The sequence below is a fragment of the Prinia subflava genome, chromosome 2 (assembly GCF_021018805.1).
Source record: "Prinia subflava isolate CZ2003 ecotype Zambia chromosome 2, Cam_Psub_1.2, whole genome shotgun sequence".
Lineage (NCBI taxonomy): Eukaryota > Metazoa > Chordata > Aves > Passeriformes > Cisticolidae > Prinia > Prinia subflava.
The window spans coordinates 4667547-4687427 of NC_086248.1; the positions used below are offsets into that span (position 1 = coordinate 4667547).

The 19881-nt window shown below is 39.7% G+C and overlaps 1 protein-coding gene across 1 annotated transcript; it reads left to right on the plus strand.

Moving 5' to 3' along the window:
• The first annotated feature begins 655 nt into the window (after window positions 1–655).
• Window positions 656–8265, plus strand: LOC134564587 (cysteine-rich venom protein-like). Its single transcript, XM_063423489.1, has 8 exons — window positions 656–823; window positions 3143–3204; window positions 3985–4116; window positions 5302–5392; window positions 5797–5942; window positions 6542–6636; window positions 7416–7504; window positions 7692–8265. The coding sequence occupies exons 1-8, from the start codon at window positions 733–735 to the stop codon at window positions 7817–7819; spliced, it is 834 nt and encodes a 277-aa protein (XP_063279559.1). The 5' UTR covers window positions 656–732; the 3' UTR covers window positions 7820–8265.
• Window positions 8266–19881: the final 11616 nt, after the last annotated feature.

Consider the following 19881-nt stretch of genomic DNA (forward strand, 5'->3'; position numbering starts at 1 on the left):
CACAGAATCACAGAATCACAGAATCACAGAATGGTTTGGGTTGGAAGGGACCTTAAAGATCTGATTGTTCCACCCCCTGCCATGGGCAGGGACACCTTCCACTGGACCAGATTGCTCAGAGCCCCATCCAGCCTTGTCTTGGACATTTACAGGGATGGGGCAGCCACAGCTTCTCTGGGCAAGCTCTTGCCGTGTCTCACCACACTCACAGTCAATAATTCCTTCACCATATCTGTTCTAAACCTGCCCCCTTTCAGCTTAAAGTCATTCCCCTTTGTCCTATCACTACATGCACTGGTAAAAAGTGATTCCCAGTGCCACAGCCTCAGTGAGTTAATGGAATAAAAGTTTTATTCAGCCAATTGTTCAGTACAGCTAAGAAGTTACTCACTTGTGTCTCTGTCTCAAAATATTTATCCTACTCTTCTGCCAGAAACAGGAAAAACAACTGTAAAACAACCAGCTCAGAATTCAAGCTTTTATTTTGTGAACATATTAACACTGTCGCTTGCTGATCAGACAGAAGTTGAAGTTGTGCAAAAGGACAGGTCTTCTGACTTCTCTTTTTCCTTACACTGGACACAAAAAAAAAAAAAAAAAAAAAAAAAATCCAGCTGGATTGGTTAATTTTCAGTCACCTGTTCCTTAAGAAAAATTCTTGCACAATGGGCAGCCACAAAGCTGATGTCATTTATCAACAATAAATATTGACAAGGGGGAAAAAAACGGGAAATGTATGTATATATATACCAACCCTGGACTGGGGAGAGCCTCTCACTCTCCTGCCACTTCCTCAGGCACAGGAGGATTCTGGTGGATGAAGGTAAGGTGCAGAACTGAACTTCAGCCTTAGGGATTTTATCCACAGCCTCTTGTTCACTGTGCTACAAAGGTTATGCAGTTAATAGCTAAGTTCTACCAATAATTGATAATGTGATAATTGAAAGGAAATTTCTGCTTACAATATCTCAGGGAAAGAATTAAAATAAAATATATCTTCTATGAAACCACACCTTCCATGAGTAGGGATAAAAAATTGCTACAGTGGAGTCTAATTCCTGTATTTCCTTAGATCAAAATGTAACACTTGAACCTACTTGCTTCTTTTTTCAAGTGTGAACATAAAAGAATACCAAGAAATTTTTTCATGTGGGTGTAAGTCATGGGGAATGCTTTTCTAAAGTCTTTTGAATAGTTTTCGTGTTGAATTTATTTCACTTGGGTATTGAGTTACATCAGTACAGCTGAACTTGGAATTTTGTCATCTCTAAATGCAAACTATCTCTCCAAACTTTCATGTATATATGCTGCTGAAATGTCTAATATATATTATTGTACGTAACAAGCTTACCTTATTATGGTAATTACTTTTTCTTAATGGAGAGTGATTTCATTACTTTAATGAAATTTAAAAAGGTAAACTCAGAGAAGGTAGAGGAAAAATATATCAAAATAACTGAAAAGACAAAAGACACTCTGCCAGACTTTCAAACCTGCTATGCCTGAAAGCTGTATCAGATGGCAGGAGAAGGGTTCTACTGAGGAATCAAACACTAGGATTAAACATAAAGACTGTATTTTTCAAACAGAAATTTGCTTACAGTTTTGAAGTTACAATGTTTATTTTACTTGTTTTTACACTCAACTAAATTTTGATGAAACCTCAGGTTTTCAAGTAGAGTTGCCTAAAAGAGCATTTCTGGCATTTGTTTTTCAGAAGCACAGAAGTGATTTAGAGGATTGAGCACTACACACAGGGAAGGATAATTTTATCTGGAAACCATCATTGTTTGACTTTGAAAGTCAAGCCCAGCACATTTAGTCCCAGAGACAGATTTGATGGTGGAGTCTGGCAGTTGAAGATGTGCAGTAGTATTTAATCAACTTTAACTCTGGATCTAGAAATATTTTATGTTTCTTGTTGCAGCACTTAATCTGGGAAGTCCCAAAAAGATTTTGTTTCTGTGTGTATAGGCAAGACAACTCCTCTGTGTCTAAAAGTATCCCTGCAGTTTAAGAATTTATTCTTCATTAATATCAGTGAGATCCTTGCCTCTACCTCATGCAAATTTCCTTATGAAATCACAGGAAAACAAGATAAAGACTGAATATCTGAATGGCATGATAGGACAAGGGTTAGTGATTCTAAACTTAAAGGAGGGACAATTTTTTTTTTTTTTTTAACAATGATAGTCTCCCTGTCAAGCAGAATTTCCTATATTTCTATTGATCAGTCCTGCTTACACTGTTGATTTTTCTCAGAGGCCACCTCTAAGACATTTATATTTGTTGAGTTTTGTTATCTCTATTTCCCTCTTTCCTGTCTAGTTAAAGGCAACCTCTGAGCTCAAAGCTAGTCTTCCTTGGGATTTTGCCACATCCTTTTAACAACCAAGACGACCTTTCCCCCATATATCCTCATCAATACAAAGATACATAACTTTTCCTTATTTTGATGTGCAGGAAAAGCATCCTGTGAGTATGAGGGGGATTCAGAGTGTCTGTGTACACCTACATGAGGTTCCTCAGGACTCAGAGTGCAGTAGCCAAGGCTGTTTGTTAATAACATCATATTTGAAGGTTTTCTTAATGTCTAGGTGTCAGATGAAACACGAGGGTGATCACCACCATTTGCTTGAGCCATTATGGTTCTGATTTAATGAAGAAATAGGGAAGTGGGAAAGAAATTTAGACAACAGTCTATGTGTTCAGTGCTCCAGTCCAAAACAACAAATCTCACTGTGGAGGATGCTTGAGAAGGATACTGATGGGACAGGGCTGAACACATTAATGGGCTTTTTTTTTATATACAGGGAGGCAAACATGAAGTAAATGCTGCAAATTCAAAATATCTTGAATAAAGGAGCCAAAAGGGGCTGATCTATCTATTCCAAATAACACACAACTTTATGCTATTTACAGTCTCTGCTTCCATGCAAGGTGGAGTCTTCTCTCTGTAGGAGGCAGTGGTGCCTGTGCACAGTTTCAGCACATCCACATGCAGGATCAACTACAATAAACTTCTTTGTGCAGGCTTGCAACAGATTTGTATCTCACTCATATATCACATTATGCCATAAAATGTATGCAACAGAGACTAATGGATTTTGGGGGTTTGTTTTTGGGTTCTTTCCCCCTCTAGAAATGGATCTACTAACTGCAATTATTTTCCTGGCTGCTTTGCTACACCAATTTGATGGACAGGTAGGAACATTCATCTGTGCAAAACCCCTATATCTGACTCCTTTGTATAGATATCTGACCTGATATAGTCTGATCTTGTGATCTCTAGAGGTTTAGAATTATGGGGTGCAAGTATTGTTAACGTAACACATTGAAGACGAACTCTCATTTTGTACAGATATTATTATTATTATTATTATTATTATTATTATTATTATTATTATTATTATTATTAATGCGTTGGTTGAGCAACCTGATCTAGTGGAAGGTGTCCCTGTATAAAACAGGGGCTTGGGAGCTACAGGCTCTTTGAGCTTCCAATCCAAATCATTCTGTGGTTCTGCCTATCAAAATATTCTTCCCTTCACGGGGCTAACTTTAAAAGACATTTTTCATAAATAAATAATTAATTTAAGATTCAGAAATCTGATTCATAGGTCTCACGAAGAGGATTAGATTGTAAGATATCTGCTATGCAGGTATTTGCATGAGAGCTATTTATCAAGATATTCTGATGAAAAGAGATAAGCACTTTAGGGAAGAAAATGATCATTTTCTTCAATAAATCTGAGGTGAAGCATGTTGTAAATTGATACTTTCCTTTACCTGAGTATAGCTGCAGCCTAAAACAACTGGCAGAGATGTTATTTGTACCACCATAAATGTCTTAATTTAAACAAGATTTATGAGACCAGTTATTGAGATAGGTTCAGTTGACCAAACAAAAGTGACAAGAAGCTCATAATTTATCTTGTTTATTATATATCTGTTAACTGGGACCTTTACTGTTATTTTTTCCAGGGTTTGCTATATAAACAAGTGAACGCCTTCTCCTTTCCTCATTTGAAGTCTGCAAATGAAAAAGAGATTCTCGAGCTGCACAATGAAATACGGAGATCTGTAATTCCCACAGCCAGGAACATGCTGAAGATGGTGAGCTATGAATTACAGCCAGCCTGCTTTTCCCTTAAAGGAAATAATGGGACAAACCCAGCACCAAAGCTGTGGGGTGAAAGGATTTAGAGCAGCCTGATGAGAAGGACTAGGAGGTATTGGTGGATGAGAAACTCAACATGAGCCAGCAAGATGCTCCAAGGACTGGAGCTCCTCTGCTCTGGAGACAGGCTGGGAGAGCTGGGGGTGTCAGCCTGGAGTAGAGAAGGATCCAGAGAGACCTTAGAGCTCCTTCCAGTGCCTGAAGGGGTCTATAAGAATGAAGACAAACACTTTATCAGGGCCTCTTGCAATAGCACAAGAGATAATGGTTTTCAGTAGTCAAGAGAGGATTCATTTAGATTAGATATAAGATTTTTATGATGAGGGTGGGGAGGCCCTGGCACAGGTTGCCCAGAGAAGCTGTGGCTGCCCCATCCCTGGATATGTCAAGGCCAGGCTGAACAGGGCTCTGAGAAACCTGGTCCTGTTGAAGATGTCCCTGCCCATAGCACAGGGGTGGGACTAAAAGTCCTTTCAAGGTCCATTCCAACCCAAATCTCTGATTCTCTGAATTTAAAAAGAGAAACAAACCCTGGAGGAAGGAAAGCGCATGCAAAGCAAAGGCGGAGCAGCTTCTGAATGTCACACTGTCAGGAGGGCAAAAGAGAACTAAATCTGCAAAATTTCTCCCATCCCTGTCACTCCTGACAGTCCTTGTTATCCCTGTCCCCTGAGCAGATGAGCTGTTCAGTGCTTTGAGGTGAAGCCTGCACAGAGACTGCAAACATTCCCCAGGTTCAAAGCCAGCTGATGTTTGTCACCACAACTCAGCTGCAGCTGGGCTGAAAACCAGTTTATACCATTTAGTGCAGTGCTCATTCAGACACAAAGCTGAAAGAAAGCAGTAGTGTGTTTTAAAAACCCTTTTAATCAGCACTGTCTGGAGATCAGGACTGTGTGATTGAACTGTGCAGATAACCCACTCTGAAATCTTTAAGAGCTGAAGAAATGTGGTTCCTCTGCCCCAGGAGACTAAATCAGCACAACTCCTCCTCTTTCTACTGAGGGCCATGGCAGCATTCAATGCTCAACACCCAAGCCATTCCCTATTTTTTTTTTCCTTCTCATGGGCTGCACTAACCTAATCTGTGACCTGGATACTTCTTCCTTTGTGTCTTTCAGGTGTGGAGTGAGAAAGCTGCCAAAAATGCTAAGAAATGGGCAAGTCAGTGTGGGATGAAAATCAGTCCGAGAGACAAGAGAGTTATTGATGGTACTGACAAGGATGGAACCTGAGCTGATGGGTTAATGACAGTTTGCAGATGACCCCTGTGAATGTGAAACAGAAATAAGCGTGAATTTCAGTGTGTTGTAGAACAGCTTTTTAGGATTATCAGATGGAAGGTGTTCCTGTGTATGGCAGGGGGGTTGGAACAAGATGACCTTTGAGTCTCTTCCAACCCAAACCATTCTGTGATTCTGTGATTATTAAACAAAAAGCCCATCATTTTTGTAAGGTGAACACTCTGAAAGACAAATTTTTGGAAGTCCTTAAAATCACAGGGCAAACTGAATACCATCATAGGCTCATTTTAAGAATATAGCTACAACCCCTCTGTCCCACCTCCACCCTGTAGTCTGCTTCTCTCTAATAAAATTGATTTACTTCTGCACCAGGTGTCACCTGTGGTGAGAATGTGCTGCTGTCATCCTACCCAAGAGCATGGGCTGATGTAATTCAAGTGTGGCACAGTCAGTCCTCCAATTTCCAGTATGGATATGGAGCAATCTCAAAAAATGTCAATGTTGCAAGCTACACCCAGGTATGGAGACTTGAAACAAACTGCAGGGATACAGCAGAAAAACAGGAGTGTGATGAAGCCAGCTGGGAGTTATTTATAATCAGGAAAAGAATTATCAATGTCATGAAAGTAGTATCTATAATTCATACTCTGATCCAAAGGTGAATGATAAGCTAAAATTCTTTTCCATCTAAGTAGGAGGCAAGGGAACCAGTATTTTGAAAGAGCTGTCCAAAAAGGAAATATTAGTCTGTAGAAAAAACTTTAATTTAGAAATAAATATTTTTTATATAGAGATTGAAATACATAATTAAGAAGCGTCAAAGCAAAATAACTATGATGAAAATATCTGAATTTCAGCTTTAGTGTCCTGCCAGAAACTATGTTCAAAAGCATTTGGAAACTGGAGGAAACTCATTTTTCTATGTATTCTTTATGACTCATTTTTCTATGATTCCTTATTCTTTGTATTCTTTATTCTATGTATTCTTTAAATTTAAAAGATGACTAGAAAAAAATGAAAGAAAAAATTATTTTCTGGTTCAGTTACTTTGTGAGGGTTTTTTGATTTTTTTTACAAGAATTCACTCTGAAATAACATGCTTGTTTTTAATCCACAGCTCATCTGGTACAACAGTTACAAGGTGGGGTGTGGAGTTTCCTACTGTCCCACAGGCCCATACAAGTACTTTTACGTGTGCCAATACTGCCCTGCGTACGTACTGCCTTCTTATCAGTAGTGATGATTATGGAAATGTTTCCAAAACATCCTTGGCTATGGGATAAAATAAGTGCAATCTACTTTAACCATTTGTACTTTTGAAAATACTTGTGTGAGTTGTGGGTTTAACAGAGTGCTGAATATCAGTTTTGGTTTTATTTCGCATTGAAAGAGATATTAGGGAAATTTTAGCAGATGAACGAGGGTTTATCTCTGTGGGAATCAGGTATCAGGCACAAATCATGCAGTAATTCCGAGCACAAAGGAGAAAATCAGATGTAAAGTGGAAGCCAACAGCAAGTGAATATTCACAGAGGTGAAGAATTGCATTTCAGAAGGGTTTTGCTGAGGTTTGGAGCAACCTGGTCTGGTGGGAGGTGTCCCTGCCCCTGGCAGGGTGCTGGAACTAAGGGATTTCTAAGATCCCTTCCAACCCAGACCAGTCTGGGATTCTGTGATTGTGTGATAATCTCAATCAGTTGAAATCTATTAGAGAAGCAGAGCTAGGAAGCATGTACATTTATTTACCAGATAATGCTATAATTATACAATCACTCAATTAATTTTGTTTCTCTAAACCTTATTTCCCTCTTACTTAAAATAATTTTTTGGAGTATTCTATAAATATCTGAAACTAAAACATGACTGCCTATGAAAATACTTTTACCCAAAAACCTCTGGATGCCTTTCACTGCAGTAAATAACAAACTCCTGTTAATTGCTCCGAGCTTCATGTTGACTTTGTTTTGTCTTGTAATTCTTTCAAATTTCAGAGGAAATAACCCAATGCAAATAGCTACGCCTTACAAAAGTGGACCAAAATGTGCTGACTGTCCTGGCCACTGTGACAAAGGACTTTGCAGTAAGTCACTCCATTCTCCTTTAAAAATCCACATTTTATAAATATTCAAGCCATTTTAATAGCAGAGCAAAATTACAAAGTTTATATAGATATGAACAACTGGAATTTCTGGAAAATGCAGAAGTATCAAACCAGAGCTCAGTTTCCATATAACATTTCATGTGTTTGCTTCTCTCTCTTATTTTAGCCAACCCTTGCAAGTATCAAGACCTCCTTGGAGACTGCAAAAATCTGAAAATGTTGTTTGGCTGTAGCCACTCACTGGTGAAGAAAAAGTGTCCTGCAAGTTGCAAATGCACCACTCAAATCATCTAAATTCCTGCTGGGTGTCATTTCAGCTGCTGTGAGATTATAAGGAAAGAGTAGAACCCACTGTAAAGTGTATTCACTCTCAGTGCATCTGCTCTGTCTGACCTATAGGGAATACTTTTATCTGAAATCTGGCCATTGCTTTAGTCTTAAATTAGACTACTAGCATAAAATGACCTCTAATATTATTTTAGGTTTTGTAGAAATCACATTTAAGCCACTAATGAGTTACTTTGTGTCTTTCCTGCAGTGGATGTGCCACTGATTTCTTTTTCATGGGAAACCCAATTTTAAAACACCTCAGGTTTTTTTGCATAATTTGTTAAATGCTACTAAATTTTCTTCCATTAATTTTTTGTTGATTGTCAATGGAATGTCTTCCTGCTAAATAAACACACGATTTATCACCAGTTCACAAACGAAGCTTTTAATTAAAGTTATTTTTAAACCTAGGTTTGTGTTTGTTTGGGGTTTTGGGGGGTTTTTTTGGGTTTGTTGTTGTTGGGTTTGTTTGTTTGTTTGTTTTTGTGTTGTTTTTTTAAAAAATTTGGAAAATTCCTTATGGATATTTTCAGGCTCTTTTATACTTCATATGAGTGTAGATGAGAAAGGAAAATAAGTAAAAAGCAAAAAGGGAAGTAATTTTTTGTATGGACAAAATAAGAAGCACACGAATCTGCGACTTTTCCTCTGACCTAATCACAAAAATCAAACATTCTGCTACATCTGCCTGCAGGTGATAAATGATAACTTTGTTCCTGTGGCTCTTTCCCACTAACCTTGAACCACACTGGGCTGTCTCCAGCTGCTCCTGAAGGGGTCCAATTTTCCATAGCCCTTGAATCACACAAATCAGCCTCGAGCAGGGCAGAACTCACCACTTCCCCTTCTTATTTCAAGCCAGTAAAAATAATTTTCCCCACAAGACTGCAATTCTAGATAAAGACACAAGAGGGTGAGCCTTACCCACGCATGAACCTGCATTGCTTTTTCATTTTTCTCCCTGTATAAAGGATATCTCCTTTCCTTAGATATTAAGTCCTGGGCCTAGTCTGGCCTGATTTTAACACTTGCTTGCACAAAGTTTCTTAGCTAATATTGGCTCAATAAATAATCAAAACATGTAGACACAGTTTGGCCGTGGTTTCCTCCCCTCTATTGTTTCGTCCTGTTTCTGCTGGTCAAATTACCATCATATTAAAACAACTGAGAGTGTCAAATTAGGGAAATGTATGGTTTCCAGAATGTAAATTATTAATTTTGGTAGCCTGGATTTTCCACCTTCCTGAAGCTCAGTTCCACCTTCATGACCATTGCCACTGTGCAAGGCTCCAAAAAAGCTGGAGAGAGATTTTTTTTACAATGGCATGAAGCAATGGGAAAAGGGCAAATGGCTTCAAACAGAGAGAGGGCAGGGTTAGATTGTATTTAAGGAAGAAATTCTTTGCTTTGATGGTGATGAGTGATGGTGATGGCACAGGGTGCCCAGAGAAGCTGTGGCTGCTCCTGGATTTCTGGAAATGTCCAAGGCCAGGCTGGACAGGGCTTGGACCAGGCTAGGATAGTAGAAGGTGCCCCTGCCCATGGCAGGGGGGTGAAACAAGATGATCTTTTAGCTTTCTTACTACCCAAACTTTGATTGTATGATTTGTAGAGTGTAATTCACACTAAAGCTGGTGAAATTTTCCAAAAACCCCTGTGTTCTCCTCAGAAAACCCTTGTAAAACCTCAATTCTCTTATGGGAGGATGTATAATTTTGGCAAAACCCTCAGGTATTTCCTGGGTTAATTTCCAAATCTTTCCTCTTTCCTCCCCCTTTATCTGGGCCAATGAATATTTAACAAGGGATTAGTTTATCATCAGAGATTCCTGATAGAGCTCCCTCCCCAGAGAGCCAGGTTTCATGCTCTGGACATCCAGCTATGGTGTTTGAGCACAGCAGCAGCAGGAGCTGGAGGGGATCTCCTACAACTTGAATTGCCACCCTGGAGCAGCAGGCACCCTGGTGGGTCACTGCAGGGTATCCAGGCACAACCTTTGAGCTTTTGTGGGAGATTTCAAAAGATTCTGCTTCCCTGCTGGTGTGCAGCAGAACAAACAGGAGGTGAGATGAAACGCTGCCTGGGATTCCCATTTCTCAGAGGTGACGTCAAGGAGTGCTTGGGATACTCCCTTTGTTGTTCATGTCCCCGTTAAAGCTGAGATGCTGCTGAATTTGGGTTTATCACACACAGATGGGCTAAAAGCAGTATGACATTTGCTGAGATCCAGCATGTCAAATGACGTTTCTCTCCATTACTTGCCTGCTTTTTCACAAAGTTTTTTTGATACTGATGTCTTGACAGTGGTTTCATTTTTGATACTGGGATGTGCTTTTTGGTTTGTTCTGAATTGTGCTACCTTTTAGGTGTTAGTCCAGGCAAGAAGCAAATAACACCATTAATTTCTTACATTTTCTGTTTTGGTTTACAAGAAGCACATATGCTGAGAGATGATAGGAGCAACTACTACAGAACAAGTCTAAGCCTTATCTGTGGAGAGGGGTGTAAGAGCTCTTCAGCTGTTAATTCACATGTCAAGGGCCTTAAACACAGTTTTGAACAAAGGTTATGAAGTAATTTAACACTCTGACAGTTTCTTAAGAAAGAATATTTTTGATATTTAAAATGCTCCAATGGCAGCAGTTTCATTTACAAATTTGGCCTCTGGGTTAAACCAAAGGGAAAGTCATCACTTACAGTATCCCAATGCCTTGCTGAGTGTCACGGGCCTGTATCTCCTCTGTTTTTCTCCATCTATTGCTGTGTCAGAACAAACCTTCCACAAAGCTCTTGTTCTTGACAAATCTCACCATCAGGTTAGCACAAAATTACAGAATCATTAAGGTCAGAAAAGACCTTCACCATTAAACCATGACCTCAAGTGCCACTCCCACATGGCTTTTAAACACTTCCTGGGTTGGTAACTCCATCTCTTCCCAGGGCAGCCCATTCCAATATTTGACAACCCTTCCAAGAAGAAATTTTCCCTAATACCCAACCTAAATCTTCCCTGGCACAACCTGAGGCTACTCCCTCAAGACCTCATACTAAATAGAAGGCAAGGGTTGGAAACCTTCATATAACATTAGAAATTTGTATTGTCAGACTATCCAATTTATTCCTATAAAATAAAATCATAGCAAGATGTTTGAGCAAACCCAAGCAGACAAGGTCCATCAGAGCAGGGACAGGAGAGGATGTTCCCCACCCCTGGGCTGCTCCCACCTCTCTAGGCCAAGCTGCCAAAAGTGGGATTCCTCTAAACGTAAAGACCATGGTTAAACTGTGAAAAACAGGAGATGGACTCTCTGATTAAGAACTCTCTTGACAGCTCCTGTCTCCACTCTAGGCTATGAGCAAGACTTTTAACCCCTGAGCAAGACATTTGACCCACGAGCCTCAGCCTTACCAACTGCGAGGCTGAGATAAACCCACAGAGTCGGGGCAAGGAAGATTAATTAGTGAGTGCTGAGACAGAGCCCACAAAGCACTGGGCCCTATAAATTATAATATCACATTTGATAGCCACACCTCCAGCATAATTATATCTCAGTTTAACCAGAAGTCAGAGGGCACAGGGGGCACTGGGAGATAGAGGCCAGGACGTGACACTCCCTCCCAACACGCTGGTGACATCCGAGGGTTCATGGGCTGGTCACTGGGCCCAGCTTGTTGGGAGGGATGAAATAAGAAAGCCTGATAAAGATGATTGCTTGGCAAAAGATTTTAATAATATGAAACCTATAATCAAAGTAGAAATGAAGGCGAGCTTTGAGATGTAAGATGCCAAGCTGTTAGTTATTGAACAACTGGAGAACAATGGTTCAGTCAGTTGAAGGAGAATCTCCCTTGATTGAACAATACCCTTGGCAAATAAAGGGATGCCAAGGGTCCAAAGGTTGGGGAGACCCTGCCAATGTGGCAGGGAAGAAAAAAGGGGTCTAGAAACAAGCTTTTAGGGTTTAAAATGTAACATGGTATGGTAATGTAGTAATTCTTATAGGCTGTAGGTAGATTCTATAGGATTTGTGTCTTTTACTGGTTGGATGATTGTAAATTAACATATTCAAGACAAAAAGAGATGTAATGTAACAAGAACTTAGGCATCATTTTCATCTTCTTCTTCTCCTTCTCTCTCTCTCTCTCTTGCTCTATTTTTCTTGGGCATACTTCTAGCTGTGGCTGGCAGCTTTAAGCAGAGCTCTTGTAATCACAATCCTGTGCAATAAACCACATTTCAAGAGCTGCCCAGAGTCCAGAGATCTCTTGTGACCATCCCTGAATCTCCAACACCAACCCTCTGCTGTGGGGTCTGTGAAATGCCAGCCTCAGACTGCTCCCTGGGACTAACAGATACTCTGACACCAGCACCAATAACAACACTGGAAGAAAGGCAGATTTTAGGAAAAGCTGAGGTAGCAAACTGGCATGGAAAAGGGCCATGCTAAATATTCCTTCAGTTGCTGACGGAGAGCCCAAGGCTCAACACATGTAACTGGAAATTACTCTTTAGAATCATTATCATCAGATTCTTGGGGGGTTTCTCCAGAAATGACCATTTGAAATCAAATTATATTTTTCACTTGGTGTTTTACATCATTAACACGCTTCTGCTTTCTTCTCTTCTCCCACTGTTCCATGAAGTGCTGAAATTAAGAGGAAAGCCCTGGATGCCACAGTAAAATCAAATTATGGCTTTTATTTATTTTGTTGAATGAACAACAAGATTTTTTATTTCATTCACTGACTTTAAACCACCAGGGATTTTTAGGGCAGTCAAAATCATTCACCTATCTTATTTAAAATGTCTTTTCCCAATGTAAACAAATTCCAGAAAACTACACTAAAGATAACAAAGGAAAGGTTATCTTATATTAAACGTGTTATTTTTATTTAGTGATATATAGCATTCTTTGTGCAGGCACATGTGATAAGTTTCCCACAAAGTGATTGCTGAAGGGTCAAAAGAAGCTTATTTTGGCAAAAATGGAACTGTAGCCCTTGTGATTTTTGCACAGGACTGACACACTGAGCAGTCAAGGACAGTTTATGAGCACTACAGCTTCTGAAGCACAGAAATTATAGAATTTCTATAAATTCAAAGCAAGAATTACCTCTTATGTAAATGTGGCTTTGCAACTCTGGTCAGATGATGGAGGTGATTATCCATGCTCACCCAACAATGTACCAGAAAATGTCTCCTAAAAGAGACTCTTAAGTTGATGTTATTTTCTGGGAGTGGCTGCTGTGCAGGTGCCATTATTTCTTATGGCAGGACATATTTCTCAACATCTTGCATTTTATTCTTTATTTTCAGCACAAAACCAAGATATCTATTTATCTATATATCTATATCTATAGCTATAGCTATAGCTATATATATTTCATTAAGAAATTAAATTTAAAAAGTCAATTTCTAAGCATTAAAATGGGAAAAATCAGCAGCAGCCTGCCACCTGAATGACAAATAAAATTAAAAAATTTACAAACAGAAGGCAAAATATTTATTGAAGTTATTATGTGGTAACCTACCTACAATTGCAGGAAAAGTCCTCAATGACCTAAAACTTCCATGCTCCTGAAGAGACAAATGCTGGGTGATTGAAGAGGTAAAAAATGTCAGGCACAATAAATTAGGTGTTGGAAGCAGTGATCATGCCTCTTCCACAGATAACAGTGGCTCAGTGTTCATGAGGAAATCAGCTTATAAATAGGAAAGGAGGAAAATGGCAATGGAAAAGGAACGTGCAAAGAACCTGGAGGGGAAAGGTGAAATGAAAATGAGTTGTAGAGTGTGAAGGCAGGGAGACAAACCTTGTGATAAGGGAGGAGCCACCCAAATACATGGAAATTTGCTGGGCAGGTAAAAATAGCCAGAACTATGAATAATCATCTGAGCCTAGTATTTAATAATGAGCATTGAGGAGGTTTTAGCCTCCTTGAAGCCTCTCCCAGCACCTGCCCATGGCCCAGGAGCACCATTTTGGCTCAGTCTGTCTCTGGTCTTGCTTTTTACCCTGCCTGCTGGATGAGCCCTAGACCATCCTTTCTGTAATCAATAAACACAAGGATGGTTGCTTTGGAAACCAAAAACCAATCCAGACCATTTTGACATAATATGAACCATAACATGTCATCAACCAAGCTTAAATCTTTGTATTATAGGTTTTTCCAGTAGCCTTGCACTGAGTCATTGCAGATCTAGACAGACCTGTTGAACAAACCAGTATAAAGATTTTTATCCAGCTTTATATGAATTATTTACACTCTATGCATGTTTTAGAGGTAAATGAGAGTTATCTAAGGAGAACGTAGCACCTAAAGAGCTATAGCACAAAAACTTGTACCTTTCACAGATTAGTATGAACATTTTAGAGATCAGATGTTCCACTGAGGTAATTTTTCCTTCATACTAATATTTATTTTCTCCCCATTCACTGTAGGACCTCCTGTGTTGCCTTGTCCCGGAAGGGGTGTTGTATTTTAGATAGTAAGCTGAGTTGTAGTTGTTCATTGAATTTGTTCTTGGCCCATTGTGAGGAAATAATAAATTCATCTTGTCAGTTCAATAGCACAGGACCACTTTGGGATATTCAGTGATTTAGCACCTACTTCCTGACAATTAGAAAGCAGTCATGTAAATTAATTATGAAGGTCACAAATCATGTCTTCCATCAGGTCAGCATTCAAGCTGCAAACAAAGAAGTCCCTGCTTGCCTAACATTCAGCCAGCTGGAGGGGATGTTAGCTGTACACAGGAAGAACAAACAATATGGGAGTTTCTTATAGGAATTGTTTATGTACTAATTGTTCTACCCCCATTTGCAACTTGTGCTGAGGTCAAAATGATTAGAACTTGTGGGTCAGTGTGGACACATGGACAAAACAGTTTACATTGGGGTTTAGTTTGTGGTGTGGATCAGAGTTTACAGCACTCACTGGGTTATAGAAATTTTATTTTTACTGTCTCTCTCTGGCTTGACAAATCGTTGTGTGGATCAGATCAAAAATTTCATGCTACCACTAAACCACACCCTGATGCTGTACCACTGAGAACATCACAGCTCAGCCTCCAGAGGCTGCTGGTTGCATAAATGATGGAAGAGCCACACATAGAAGGAGGTTTTCTGGAATTGCTCAGATTGACCTGGGCTTGTGTCTGCTGATTTAAGTAAGGAATGCACCATGAAAGGTCAGTGAGGAAGAAAAGGCTTATGAAATCATGGAATCACAGAATGGTATGGATTGGGAGGCACCTAAAATAACATCCATTTCCAACCCCTCTGCCACGGGCAGGGACACCTTGCACTATCCCAGGTTGCTCCAAGCCACATCCAGCCTGGCCTTGGACACTGCCAGGGATCCAGGGACAGCCACAGCTTCTCTGGGTAATCTGTGCCAGGGCCTCACCACCCTCACAGGGAAGAATTCCTTCCTAATACCCAAGACTCAATGCAATTCTCTTCAACTTCTCCTACAAGTGTCCTTTCTTAGTGCTCCTCTGGCGTGGTACAAAGAGTCAACATAAATCCAGATGCACTCACAGCTACAGAGTGCATTTTGAAACCTAGAGGCAGCCAGTCCTCTGTAAGGAAAGACAACTGAGATGATTCACTGCCGAGTCTGATGTCATCTCCTTGTGCTTTTTCAGAAGCTTAAGACCTGCTTGCCTCTAGAACCAGACTCTGAGGGATTTCACATAGGCAGGGACAGCCACACCAAGTGCCCTGTTACAAGTCAGCACAGGGGACTGATGGGGAGCAAGAGAAACACTTACAGTAACATAAGAAAAGTCAATAGAAACACATGATTCATCACTCACACCACCCAAGACTAAAGCTAAGACGTCTAATTGTTAATATTTCTTATTGCTTTCACAAAATAATAGGTAGAGCTTCTAGGTGTTATGCAAAGCATCCATCTTAGCTGAGGTTCCTTTTTATCACGAGAGCAGTTCAGACAGGCCCACAGTCGTTGCAGGAGGGAGCAGAACCCTGTTATCTCTAGCAAACAGCTCTCCTGCAACTTTGGGATATACCTCCACCAAAAGTTTCTGTTTCGGCATTTAACCCCAGCTTCACAACACTCTTGCAATAAAAGCAGAAGTGAAAGAGTGAAGTTTTTAAGTGAAACATGCTCCTCTTCAACAAATCATGCTTTAGCTGGACATAGCCTAACTGGATGTAATTATTTGGCCTATTCTATTTAGAGGAAAGAAAAAAATGCTAATTCCTTCTAGTGTTACCTTCTATTGATGTTCTTTGTATACTGGAAAGTTTAAAAATACTGTCTAGTAATCAAGCAAAGTCTTCAAGAACAAAGTCTGGGAGATGTCAAATGGAAAAATAAAACACATTTTTAGAAAGAAAAACTGAAATATCAACCCACATTTACAAGAAATCAGCTAGGAGGCTGGTGGGGGTGATTTGGATCCAGTCAAGACAAAGAGGCAATGAGCAGAAACTGGCCTCAGTGAGTTCCACTTGAGCATGAGGCAGAACTTCTTTCCTGTGCAGTGACCGAGCCTGAACAGATTGTCCAGAGAGGCTGTGGAGTCTCCTCACTGGAGATATTCCAGAACTTTCTGGACACAATCCTGTGCTCTGTGCTCTGGGATGGCCCTGCTTGAGCAGGGAGGAGGGACCAGATGAACCGCTGTGCTCCCTTCCAGCCTGACCCACCCTGTGATCTTATTGTTGCTAACTACAGAGTCAGAAAATCCACAGAATGTTACTTCCCTCTTTAAGGTGAAGGATGCTACTTAAGGACTGCGTGGTCAAGCTGCATTTTCTTGGCTGAGCTTTCAGCTTGAGAGACAGGGGTCTGCTGACCCGAAGAATCAAAGTTAATATTTAATGAAAAGACTGTTTCTACTGCAACACTGCAGAAATGGGATAAATGTCAATGTCCTCAAAAAAAACTTAGCTCAAAGTTCAGGAGATCTAAGAAATATTTCTGTCCCAGTGTGAAGGCAAGATGCACCTTATTCCACCTCCCTGCTCTCCATAGCTTTGTCTAGAAGAAGAGCACACACCAAGAAGAAAATTAAAGATTAATGTGCACCCAAGTCATGCTCTGTAAACCACATTGACCAAGGAATCCTTTTAGCTCAGACTTCAGTGAAGTGAGTTCAGAGTCTTAAATAATATCAGCCCCTTCTAGGAGACATCCTGAACCTGATATGAACCTTTGTCAGCCAACAAACATGACCAAAAAGGGCACGTCCATTCACCTGGCTAATTTAGCCAGGAATTTTAGGTAACTTCCTTTAATATTAAAACAATTTCTCTTGGAAGTTTCTATTTCTCCTGGAAAATAAATAGAAAAAACTTGTAGATACTGTGCTGAAGGAGTATCATTTGTGGTGCTGGTCTAGTGGTGAACCTGGCAGAGCTGGGTTAATGATTGGACTTCACCATCTTAGACGTCTTTTCCAACTTCAATGATTCCATGAGTCTGTGGTTTAAAAGGAAAACATTACAGGTTAGATCAGGTACAGAAATGCACAGAGTGTGTCTGGTCAGTTGAATGCCACTCCTAATGATTCTTGAGGGCATTCTGTAAGAAGATTACTAAATGCACATTCTTTCTCATCCTTTAGGTAAGATACTGCCCAAGCAACCCCTTTATTTCTTATTTTTATCGTTCCAGAAGCTCGAAACTCTGCCATAGCTGTTCACATTTGTTTACATAAAGTTTGTGATATGTCACCAATATCCTATTTAGATGGGAAGCTGAATAAAAAAATACAACAGCTATTTGAATGCTAAATATGTAAAGTGACTTAGTAGTTCCAGGTGTGCAACAATATTTGTCAAAGAACGTCCTCACACCTTCCTTTGCATTAATAGCCACCAGGATAGGGATAAAGCAAGTAAGGAGACATAAGGGAATTTCCTAAAGAGGAACAGTTCAAGTTGTGTGCATTTTGATTGCCCTATGCAGCAGCTGGATGAACACATAAACGCATTTGAAGGATGCTGGAAGTGGCTGTTTCCTATCATCTGGAAAGCCTGTGTCACAAGCAAGGCAATCAGCAAAAAAAATGGGAATGACAGACCTGCTATGTACAAACTTTCCCCTGTGTTGTAGGGCTGACAGAGGCAGACCTTGTTCTCCTGATTTAACAGGACAGACATTCTGTACTCTCCACAGATGGTGTGTGTGTACCCAGGGTATGGCTATTCACAATTCTTCCCTTGGAGAGGCTTGAGGAGAATATCGACCTGTCACTTCCTGAAGCAATACCCAAATATGACACACACCAAAGCCCATCTCAACAAGCAAAAAATGAGGCAGTAAGTCAAGCAAACTGGGTTTTGCCAAAAGGTCCAGTGAGCAAAAGAGTCCAGCTCCACCCCTTGGATAAAGCATCTTCTTCCTGGCAGTTTGTGTTGTCAGTCCTTTTAGCTTAAAGTTGGCAATATCTGAAGATAATTTGTGAAAGATTCAGCCTTGTTAGTGTTGAGAGAGAAATGTTTCATTTATTTGGAAGAACAAATATTGGAGCACATAGATATTGGAACATAATTTCTTCAGTATTTCTATTTGTGTGTAAATCACCTGTGCATGCCTAAGGGCCATTCTGTGGCTACTGGGCATTCGTTTCTCTCACTGGGAAAATTAAAAGTTATTCTCCCTGGCCAAGGAAAAAGAGAAAGACATGGATGAATACTCTTCCAATACAGACTGTGTGTCTCCGTGTGTGTATGTACCAGAACAATATTTAAGACATAAAATAACATCCTCAGAAAAAGTCGTTATTGAATGGATTTGACACATTTTAAATTCTAAACACTATCAAAAGGCTCTTTTCCTGATAATATTTCATCAAGGACACTTTTCTGCATCCTGAAAGATGTCAGCATAAGGATTGCACAATTGTCATGTGAGATCTTCACTAGGAAAAGCTTTATGCAATGAATACACAGGATATTCCTAGCTGAGCTATAAGTAAAAAAAACCCAACAAAATAACTTCATTCTTTGAGTTTGTCCTTTTTTAATCACCTCCTGAGCAAATGTAGGAGCTCACATGTCCTCACAATCAAACCTGGCTGTGTCCCATCCTGTGGTGCAGTAAGGATGAGTGGTAGCTTTTTAACAAAGCTGTTTCCTCTCTTTGAGCTGCTCAAGTGAAATACAGTTGATATAAAGGAAAAAAAAAAACCAACACATATGTGCTTATTTAAGCTTTACCACTTGCAGGCTTGATTATGTGATGGACGAGTGTTTTCTTGTTAAATACTTTGGTTTCCCTTCCAAATGCACAGACTCATTTTCAGGGAGAAAAAGCTGCAATAATTTTAAATTTTAGTTTGGATATGGTCTAACTCTACCTTTATATGAGAGAATTGTTAATTGGACTTATAAACAGAGAAAAAGTCATGGCACTGCCCTGTACACCAGAACAGAAATACCTTAAAAAAATAACTGAGTTTTTTTAAATGTCATAGAATGTGAGCAGTTTGCCAGCAGAATCTCACCAGACAGCAGCCCAGCTTGCAGTCATCTCTCAAAATCTCTATATTCAGCTGTTTTTTATACCCAAGTATTGACACAGCATTTTATTGCTGTACCCTGGCACTACTTCTTCATGACCAATTAGTCAACTACTACAATATCATCCCTCTTTTTAATAGATATGATTTTTCATGAAATGAAAGCTCCTGATGTACAATTTTGCCCTGTTTTCTGACTATTGGATTAACAGAGGTGAATTTGCTCACATCAATACAATACTTTATCCAATAAAATTATTTATTTATACAATATTTACAAAACTTTGAGGACTCACGACAAATTTTGACAAGCAATGTGATTTTCAAGAACAAGAGATCGTCCAACAGTAAATTAAGTGAAATTTAATTTTCTCCTCCATTTGTGAGAAAGTTTACAAACTAAGCTTTTTAAAACATGTAATACATTTGGTTTCTGACCTATTTCCTTTGTCTGAGCTAAGGGAATGTTAAAAAAAAGAGCAATCATTCAAAATGAAAAATGGAGCTGTTCTCTCCAAATTCTTCT

Bases quoted from the DNA above. Each gene is read 5' to 3' on its own strand.
- LOC134564587 (XM_063423489.1), top strand. From the start codon at position 733: ATGTATGTATATATATACCAACCCTGGACTGGGGAGAGCCTCTCACTC. The intron at 3,205-3,984 runs GTAGGAACATTC...TATTTTTTCCAG, and splicing joins TACACCAATTTGATGGACAG to GGTTTGCTATATAAACAAGT. The intron at 6,637-7,415 runs GTACGTACTGCC...TTCAAATTTCAG, and splicing joins GTGTGCCAATACTGCCCTGC to AGGAAATAACCCAATGCAAA.